The sequence below is a fragment of the Zingiber officinale genome, chromosome 1B (genome assembly GCF_018446385.1).
Source record: "Zingiber officinale cultivar Zhangliang chromosome 1B, Zo_v1.1, whole genome shotgun sequence".
Classification (NCBI taxonomy): Eukaryota; Viridiplantae; Streptophyta; class Magnoliopsida; order Zingiberales; family Zingiberaceae; genus Zingiber; species Zingiber officinale.
This window is the reverse complement of record NC_055986.1, coordinates 100061247-100071311: the sequence shown is the minus strand read 5'-3', so window position 1 is coordinate 100071311 and position 10065 is coordinate 100061247. Positions and strand designations below refer to the sequence as shown.

At 38.3% G+C, this 10065-nt stretch overlaps 1 protein-coding gene across 1 annotated transcript in view; it reads right to left on the bottom strand.

Moving 5' to 3' along the window:
* Positions 1–2276: 2276 nt before the first annotated feature.
* Positions 2277–10065, bottom strand: part of LOC122040436 — a 25741-nt gene continuing 17952 nt past the window's right edge. The window contains exons 2-5 of the mRNA XM_042599750.1: positions 4744–4953; positions 3667–3737; positions 3080–3130; positions 2277–2663 (exon numbers count right to left, since the gene is read on the bottom strand). Coding sequence (XP_042455684.1) covers positions 2644–2663; positions 3080–3130; positions 3667–3737; positions 4744–4953 — 352 coding nt within the window. The 3' untranslated portion in view covers positions 2277–2643. The remainder of the gene's footprint in view (positions 2664–3079; positions 3131–3666; positions 3738–4743; positions 4954–10065) is intronic.

Genomic DNA, 10065 nt, shown 5'->3' with positions numbered 1-10065 from the left:
TTACATATTAAACGGATTAAACTTACGATTTAGAACACAGATATAATGATGTTATCCAAAGTTCAGTTGGGGATATGGACTTTCATTCTTAATTTAATAGTCTATTTTTCCAAGCATTTGTTTTTCTATGAGTACATGCAGGGGGTAGCTATATATAAAGCTTAGGGATGCGGTCGCACCCCCTAAAATTCAAGGAAAATATTAATACAGTAGAAAAAAAATTAAAAAAAAATATATGATCATAAATTTTGAAACTTTCTTGTCTTTTTAGTAAAAAAAATCCAATTAAAACCTATTCAACCTAACCCATTTTCCTCTTTTCCCAAGTCAATTTTTTTCTTTATTTATTTTTCTTCTTCCTCCTCTACTCTCGTAACTTTTATTTTCCTCTTTTCATTTTTTTCTTCCTATAATTTCTTTCATATTCTTTTTTCTAACTCTAATTTTACCCACAAAATCTTTCGCGACATGCCACTGACGTTATAGCCCAAGTTACTATCGCCGGACACTGATTGCTACCATCATCACTGTCATTTATTGCATGGCCATTGTCTTCACTTGGCTAATGTCGTCGCTTCGCTAATGCTCCATAAAAAAACTGTAGGACCGTGATCGTTCGATAGAGGGGGGGTGAATATCGATTCGAAAATATCGAGTATAAGTGCAGCGGAAAAGTAAAGTAGATACAGTTGTTTTTACTTCGTTCGGAGCCTGTGACGACTCCTACTCGAAGGCCCGTGATCCTTGACCACTTTCGTTGGGCAATCACTAGCAATTCGAATATAATTGCAAAATGAATACAGGAAATGCTAATGAAACAAAGTAATACCGACAAGGAAATTAACCAAAAAACGAAGGAGCGCTTTGTCGGAGCTTTGTTAGCGTCGCAGGAACGTAGAGCAGCAGGACCAGCAGTCTAAGAGTTCTCAGTTGATGATCATTTTTGAAGCTCCTGCCTGGGGCTTCTTTTATATGTTGCTCCGGGCGCCTGGATTCCTTCCGGGCGCCTGGAATGTGACGTAGCTGCTCAAACCGAGATGCTCCACGTGGCGACACGCGAGTTTGGATGAAGTTTGCCTCCCGGGCGCCCGGACCTCCGGGCACCCGGATTCCTTTCGGGCGCCCGGACCCTGTTTTCCCGCAGAATCCGTCCTACAAGACAAACGTTAGTCCGGAGGTAAATTTGCCCTGCAACACAGATTGTTAGCAAAAGCACAGTGAGTATGAATTAGCAAAAATAGTATGACTTAGATTCCGTCTTTCCGAGACCGGAATCTAGTCACGATCTTGACTTAGACATCCAAAATGGATCTAAGCTGGATCGACGCCTAATGTTCCCTTCCCGGGAACGCGTCCTCGCAGTCACTCCCCTCTAGTGACTTACCTCACTTACCTGCCAGACGTCTGGTCAACCCTTCGACCCGTCTGGACTTCTCACTAGCTATCCGGTCAGCCCGTCGACCTAGCTGGACTTCTTGCCAAGCGTCCGGTCAGCCCGTCGACCCGCTTGGACTTCTCGCCAGCTATCCGGTCAGCCCGTCGACCTAGCTGGACTTCGTGCCTAAGCGTCCGGTCAGCCCGTCGACCCGCTTGGACTTCATGCCAGCTATCCGGTCAGCCCGTCGACCTAGCTGGGCTTCGTGCCAGACATTCGGTCAGCCCGTCGACCTGTCTGGACTTCTCCTGCACACTTGATCAAAGTGTCAGACAACGACAAACTAACTTAACCTGATTTGTCATTCATCAAAACCTGGGTTAAATCGTTAGTGCTAACCGCACCAACAAAAACACTTTTTAATTGCGGTGAAATTTACTTAATTGATTTCTTTCGCTTAGCCGACACCGTTGTTTGCGGCCAGTATCACTATCATTGTTCGCCGACTCCGTCGCTTTGCCCCTCCTGAGTAAAAATCCTAGCTACGCCACTGTACATGAGTTGGCGGAGTCCAGTCAAATCAAGTTAAAGTTTTGTCTTCAAACTATAAGTACCCACTACAAGAAAAAAGTTAATAGACAACGCTTTAAAAGCGTTGTCTATGTGGCTAAAAAAGCGTTGTTAAAAGCACTGTTGTTAAAAGTCTGCTCAAAGACAATGCTTTAAAAGCGTTGTCGTTTGTAGAAAAGACAACGCTTTTGTAACTCTTTAAAAGCGTTGTTGTTTTTTACAAAGACAATGCATAAAAAGCGTTGTCTTTTTTAAAGACAACGCATAAAAAACGTTGTCTTTTTTAAAGACAACGCATAAAAAGTGTTGTCCTCTTTAGTAAAGACAATAGTTTCACAACAATCAAGATAAATATATAAATTATCATCCATACACTTTATAACAAGCATAATTACTTGCATACAAAGAATTTTTAATTTGAGACACTGAAAACTACTTCTATCGTCTACATCTTATTGCATGAACTTAAAGGATCTTTATAGATGCTACTTATCCTCTTGAATTAAATGTTCTTTACTCATTGACTTTAACCATCTTCTCACTTAAATCCCAAAGCCTTCTTGATAGTTCTTCGTCGAAGTACTTCCCAGTCACACCCATGAGGTTCAGATGTAGTGCCACATAGCATGTAGATGTTGCTCCTGTAATCATCCATACCCGAGCTATTTAGTTGGATTTTTTAATACCTCCATTCACCTTCAAAATATCTGAAAAGGCACTGCACATGAAAGATTCAAGACAAAGTGTAAGTTAGTCTTGATGACCCACAAAGATGGAACAACAACAATATCTCTAATGGATTCTATAAACTCTGAGATTCTGAAGTAGGAATCAAGACAATTTACTTAGCATTAAATCAACAAACAACACAACATAACTAATAAACCAAAAAAGCAGAACAAATTCATGGCTTAATGTACAATATCTTATATAATTAACATCCACATTTCACTATGTGCTACCATGTCATGATTGTGCTAGCAGAAATGTTGATGCTACTATTTTAGAATTCCACAACATCTTCCCATTGTGATGTTTGTCTAAGATAGAATGACAAAAGCACACAACCAATATGGGCAATCAATATAAATATGAACAAAACCACCTAAAAATCAAATAATTTTTTTTACATACCTCTAGGAATGATGGTCGAACTTCTATAAGTTGCACCAAGGTAGAACAAACCTGTGTATCAAAGAAAACAAACATAGATCGGTGAAAGATCAAAAAGCTTAAGGTAAAAATACTTAAGCAACACATAAGTTTGGATTTATTAAAGAACTCTTTTTTCTCACATATACATATACATATCCAACATCCTTACCAATCACTCAAAGTTATTAGATTTATTTGAGAACTCTCCGCTTTCAAATAAATTTTAACAAAAAAGAAAAGTTATTAGGCCCATGCAATTTTATAAGAGAATGGAGGCAAATGATGACGGACCTCTCTCTTGATATATGCAGCTATGGACTTTTATTTTTCTATATTCTGCATCTTAATCCTCCATATTCTGATCAAGTAGTTTAATGTGGTTTCTCAAGGCAACTCTAATAAACAAGGTACAACAGAAACAAAACTACACTCAGATAATTAATGATGAAATTGTTCCTATTCTCCACTGCAGGTGGGAAATCACACCAACATGGTGGTATCGTGATGCTTAAACAAACACAATTTGTTTTACACATTGCTCAGCTGACTTTTGTCCAAGTGACCACCTTGTGCTGCTTTGGAAAGGTCCGAAGGTCTCCAGTTCCAAGAACAATAGTGTGCCAAAGAGAGCCAAATTCTGAAACATATTAGAGCAAAATGAGTCAATTTGATAGAAGTCCTTAAAACCAAAATACAAAGCGAAGGAAAAAAAATGAAAGCCCTGGGATAAACTTGCTTGGGTTAGGGTCAAATATTCAGCACCCAAATTAACAGCTAAGAATCCAAACTCGACTTTTAAAATCTCTTTAGAACATCGAATACATGTAATGAGTTATACTAATGGATAACCATGTTGACCATAAACACACTAGTTCTTATATGGTTAAATTATAAATTGATATAGAAGCCAATCATAAACTATAGAAAACTTTTAGAATGGAACACATATCTAGTTGTGTTATGTGCGTCGAGCAAGCAAACTGAGGGAAAACAGGCAGCAAATTATCTTATAGAATTTGAGTTAAATCCTTCTAATGGACAAAGTGAATAGCAATAAAGTGACTAAACCATAAGCAGACGCAAGGATGTTAAAGAGAAAACATAGCTATGGATAAAATGCAATGGAAGTCCACACTTCCTGAGTTCCAAATTTCTTTGAATGGATTATGTTTCAAGAAACTTTCCAAAATAACATAATATAGCTTCAAGACCGACCCAATGACAAGCTTCAATAAGATTCTGGAAGTGCATAGTTTATGATTCTGGAAGTGCATAGTTTATAGACAAGGTAATGGACAAGTTGAATAAATTTGAGTCGCAAAAATTTAGGAAATATTCGAAATAAACTTCCACATGAATAAATTTGTCAAAATTCAACTAATCTAATCTAATCTAACCTAAAACATTCAACTAACTAATCATCACAAGAATTCAAACCAAAGAAGATGCAAGTTTAGAAACTAACTAATGAAAGAGGCATTTCATCAAACACATAACGAGCGAGAATTCAATTAAGCAAAATACATGCAATTCTAAACATGGGAGAATAGCTACGTTACAATTCAACAATCAACAAGAATAACACAATTCAACATAGATAGAAATAACCCAATGTCGTAGGCATGGATCGGAATAGAACTCTCCTCTTTGAATCCGTAGTGGAGAGGGGGCTGCTGGATGGAGCTTCTCTGATGGTCAATCTGTCGACGAAGGCTGTGGACGAAGTGGATGGCTGCTCGTCGATGGAGAATGAAACCTTCTCTTCAAATCTAAAGATAAAGGGGTTGTTGAAGGATGGATGAACTCTCCTCTTCAAATCCGAAGAGGAGAAGGGCTGTTGGCTAGTGATGAAGCTTTACTCTTCAAATCCGAAATGGAGAGGTGGAAGGAAACTAGTGGTGGCGAAGAAACCTCTACTAATCAGGAGAGGGTGATGTAGAGTTCGGTGGTGGCGCCTCTCCCAATTGGAAGAAGCTGTGGGCTAAAGATGAAGGCATCGTGAGATGGCTTTCAGATCTGGAAGCTTTGTGAGAAGACCTTGCCGTCAACGGCGAGGAAGATGGTAGAGGAGATGAGATGGCCTACGGATTCTGGGATGAAGCTCCTATTGTGTGCGTTAGCGTCGGCTGTAGATGAGATGGAGGCGGAAAAGGGAGCCTGTCCTCTCCCAATCGGGTAGAGGAAGAGAATGAGGGGTGCCAGCAGTGATGGAGAAGGCGAGAGATGATCGAAGTTGGGAGAGGGGTGCGAGTGAGTGAAACCTAGGGGTTTTTCAACTCCTTACTTGATCCAACGGTTTGTATCATTTTAGATTTAATTTAGACAAGAACTTATCAGTAGACAACACTAAAAAAATGATAATAGACAACGCTTTTCAAGAAGTATTGTCGTTGACCCATAAAAATCACTAAAAGACAACGGTTTTTAAAAAAGTGTTGTCTATTAGTAAGAAAATAAAGAAATAGACAACGCTTTTCACTAAAAGCGTTGTTAAAAAAAAACAACAACGCTTTTTAAAAAAAATGTTGTCTTTTAAGTGTTGTAAAAGCCCAATTTTCTTATAGTGACATCATAGTAATTTTGATATGGTCAACTAAATAAAGTTAGGTCTGAGAGGGTTGGATCCTTAGATTAGTCATCTCGTTTAAGGTGGATACTAAGTAAATCCTATTTGTTAGCATTGGAGGATCTTAGCTTTGAGTATTGTGCTGTAAATCATCATCATCAAAGCAAAACAAGATATTCACCCCCCCTTCTAACTCTGAAGTGTCCCAAATAGTGGTATCAGAACGAAATCGCTCTTCATTTGACTTATCGTCGGAAGGGCAACGAGCTAGAGGAAAAAGAAGAAGTTGAAGCCAAAATTTCAACAAAGTCAAAGACTTTATCAAAAGAGCTCAACTTCAAAATAGATTTTCGAGATAAACTCAGATATGACACAAGGATGCCTCTATGATTCACAATGACAAGCTTCGATCTTTAGAAATTAAAGATCAAAAATTTCTTGATGATGGAGATAGAGTAATAGTTTGCTCTAATGGAAGACTTTGAAGCTCCAAAGGATTCAAAGGCAAGTTCATCAAAAGAAACAATTGGAGCAAGAAGAAAATCAAAGAGGCGAGGTCAATGACAAAGTGACCAAATTGTTGGTCAATCTATCGTCAGACAACATTTTGAGCAAAATCAAAGAATATTAAGATGTCAAGGAGCTTTGGAGCATGTTGGCAAAAATCTATGAAGAACCCTCCACTGCACCAAATCAAGAAGAATCCAAGGAGGGTGACTCATTGGATTAAGAGAAAAGAGGATTTGGAGGTTAAGAGGTGCTCAACATTCGAGGAGGAGATTTAAGAAGATCTATCCCCAAAAGAGTACAAAAATAAAGACAAAGGGGCATATTCTTTGTTTGAAGTGCATGAGGATTCGAAAGTTAAGAAATGCTCAACCTCCGAGGATGAAGATGAAGAAGCATCCACCTCAAGGATTGAGGAGGAGTATGAACCATCAATGTCGGATCAATAAAAAGCCTCTACATCCAGATCAAAAGAAGATAGTGACATCCCTATTAATCCCTTAGCGGCCGACTAGAGGGGGATGAATAGTCCTGCATAAAATAAAACAAATAAAACCTTTCTCAAACTTTTACAACTTGATTAAAATAAACACTTACATAAAATGAATTAAGAAACTAATTAAAAAAATAAAGAGACACAGAGATTTTACTTGGGTTGCAATAAGAGGATTGCTAATTTAAGACATTGAAAAGCCCACTAAAGTCTCCTTCAGGGAGAGAAGTCTCTTACAGCAGTCAAAGCTCATAATTACAAAGCTAAACTCAAATGGAATCATTTACAAGTGTTTTATTTAGCTTCTGAGATCAGGGTTGCAGTTATAGCCTTGATCAGGACCCCTAGAAGGGTTCTAAGTGCCTGGACCTAGATAGAATTTTATCCTCGTTACACCGGATCGTAACTGTTGGAACCCCAAGGTTGTTTTTGTGTGATCAACAAATTAAATTAGGTCCTGTGTGTTTTTAACCTTGTGTCTAAGTGTGTAGGAGCTTAGGAGCATAGATAGTCGAGCAGAAGATGCAACTAGCGAGAAGGACACCATGTGGTGCATCCGAGGGATGAGGCGCTGCGGAAGAGTACACCGGCGGACGAGAAGGAAGCGTGCGATGATTCCAAGGGATAAGAAGCCGAAGCGGAAGACTGCTCGAGGAGCAAGAGACGCAGCTAGCGAGAAGGTTAGCATGGGGTGCGACCGAGGGAAGAAGACTGCGGATGAGTACGCTGGCGGACGAGAAGGAAGCACGCGGTGATTCTGAGGGACGAGAAGCCGGAGCGGAAGCCTGCTCGAGAAGACCGGAAGTTGGGTTCGGGTGAGCCCTATTCCGGATGGCAGAGATCACCCAAGCGAGCGGAAGACTCGGTCTGAGGCAAATGGAGCCGGAGCAGAAGACTCGGGCTAGTTTCCCTCCGGGGCGCCCGGAACCCTTCCGAGCGCCCGGGGTTGACTTTTTGACCAGAACGCGTCAATCATGATCTGAGCATTGGGGGGATAAAGTTTTATCCCCCGGGCGCCCAGAATCCCTTCAGGGCGCCCCGACCAAGGCTATAAATACAGCCTTGGTCCAGAAGCTTTTCAACAACTCAAGCAATTCACTTCCAACACTTGTACGCTCAGTTTCTAGTTTGCTTCTTTATTTCTGCGCTTCATCGTTGTAAGAGACTTCTCCGCCTTAAGAAGTTTTTAGTGCGATCATCTTCCTTGGATTAACAACCTTCCCGGTTGTAACCAAGTCAAATTCGGTACCTCTTCTTTTTGTTATTTTCTGCTTAGCTAATTTATGCAAGTGTTAGTCTAAGAAAGTTCGAGAAAGGTTTTGCGTTTAATTTTTCAGGCTATTCCAACCCCCTTTCTAGCCGGTCGCCGCAATACAACAGTAATAGCATGCGTTTCGATAATATTTCTGGTCTAGGCGCTCGGAAGGATTTCGGGCCCCCGAACGAGTTCGATCTGGCCCCCGTTGGGCGAGGTGCCCTGGGGGCGCCCGGACCCAAAAGTCAACATCCTATTGACTTTTCAGTCCAAGTCTTCTTATTTGGTTCCGCTCGCTTAGGTCCAGGTCTTCCACTCCAGCTTCGCTCGCTTGGGTGATTTCGGCCATCCGAAATCACCCAAGCGAGCGGAGTTGGAGTGGAAGACCCGGACCAAACCCATTTTCCGACCTTCTCGAGCAACCTCCTACTCCGGCTTCTCGTCCCTCAAAAACGTCGCGCGCCTTCTTCTCGTCTGCCTGCGTACTCTTCCACAACACCTCTTCCATCAGACGCACCGAGCCCGTCGACTCTCTCCTGTGTCGTCCTCACTAGTTGCGTCTTTCGCTCGACTTCCTGTTCTCCTAAATTCCTGCACACTTAGACACAATGCATCAAAATATAACAGAACCTAACTTGACTTGATTAATCACATCAAAACTACTTTAGGATACTAACAATCTCTCCCTTTTTTATGTGAGTAATCTCAAGTTAAATTAGGGTAAATCAAGAAACAAATAACAGTAAGATAATAAATTTTGTAAGTATAAAATGTAAAAATTAGAAAAATTACCTTCCCCCTAGACTTAATCTCCACTTCTCCCCCTTTGATCACATTAAAAATAGGGGTTTTCTATGAAAATAACATGAAATAGAGTCTAAGGGGAAAAAATTGATGATTATCTAGAAAAGATCAAGTAGGTTAAGTTTTGAAAATCTGGATTTTTCCATTTTATAAACTCTTTTTGGAAAATTAAAAAAAAATATACTTGAAAAATTTCTAAAATTTTTTATAACAGTTGAACAGTCATATATAAAGCGGATATAAATTTAAAAAAATTATATTATTTTAAGTAAAAATAAATTATTTTCTACATAAAGACATATTTTTAAAAAAATACTTAAAAATAATTATTAACCTTAAAAATTCTTGAAATATTATCTGAGAATGTATAGTAGCAAGTAACTTTGAAAAATATAAATTTTCAAAAATTAAATTTTTGAGAGTTTTTAATATTAAAATTTTTAATTTGGATAAATAATTTATAAAAAATTTACGAACGGTTAAAAAATTTTGGGACAATTTTCTTAGATAGACAAAAGGATAAAGTTTCACAGAAAAATAAATTTACAAAAAATAGCACTGCAAGATAACTTTAAATTGAAGAATACGAATTTTGTTAAAAAATTCATAAAAAATAATAAAACAGTCAAAAAATTTAAAAAGTTTTCTATAGATGAGTAACGAGATTTTATTTCTTGGAAAATTTTAATTTTAATTAATTTTTAACAAAAAATTATGCAAAACAATTTGATAATTCTAAGCAAGAATATGAAATCAAATTAAAATAAAAACATACATAATGATTTTTCAATTTAATCATGATTTTGGAACCCAATATAGGTTCCTTCCAACTAGGTTAATCAAAAATTTCTTAGAGATATATGTTGTTGACAATTTTATGATTTAGCCTTTAGGATATCTAAAGTGTCAATTTAGTCCTTGATAATTTTTGAAATTAGAAATAGTTATATTCGAACATGTGAGATTTCTTTAGGTTCTCTATTTTTATTTTTAACTTTTCATTTTCAATTTTTATCTTGTCGAAATCCTCTAGTCAATAAGATGTTGCTAAGATTAATTTTAACTCTTCATTTTCTTTTTGTAATTTATAGGCATTTTTTGGTAATATTTTTATAAATTGAAATAACTTATTAGGAGGTAGAGATCATATCTGACTTACCTTGTCAATCCTGTAATCTGAAGCTCCCCCTGAAGTGTTGCTTCCTTCTGATATTGCTCCCCCTTCATCGATGCTCTATATACTCATTTCGGATAAGCTTGCTTTGTCTTCATCTTCTTGGTGACTTACTACTAGCGCAAGTCCGGTGATGGCTTCGATCTCTGACTTGGACAACGTTTCA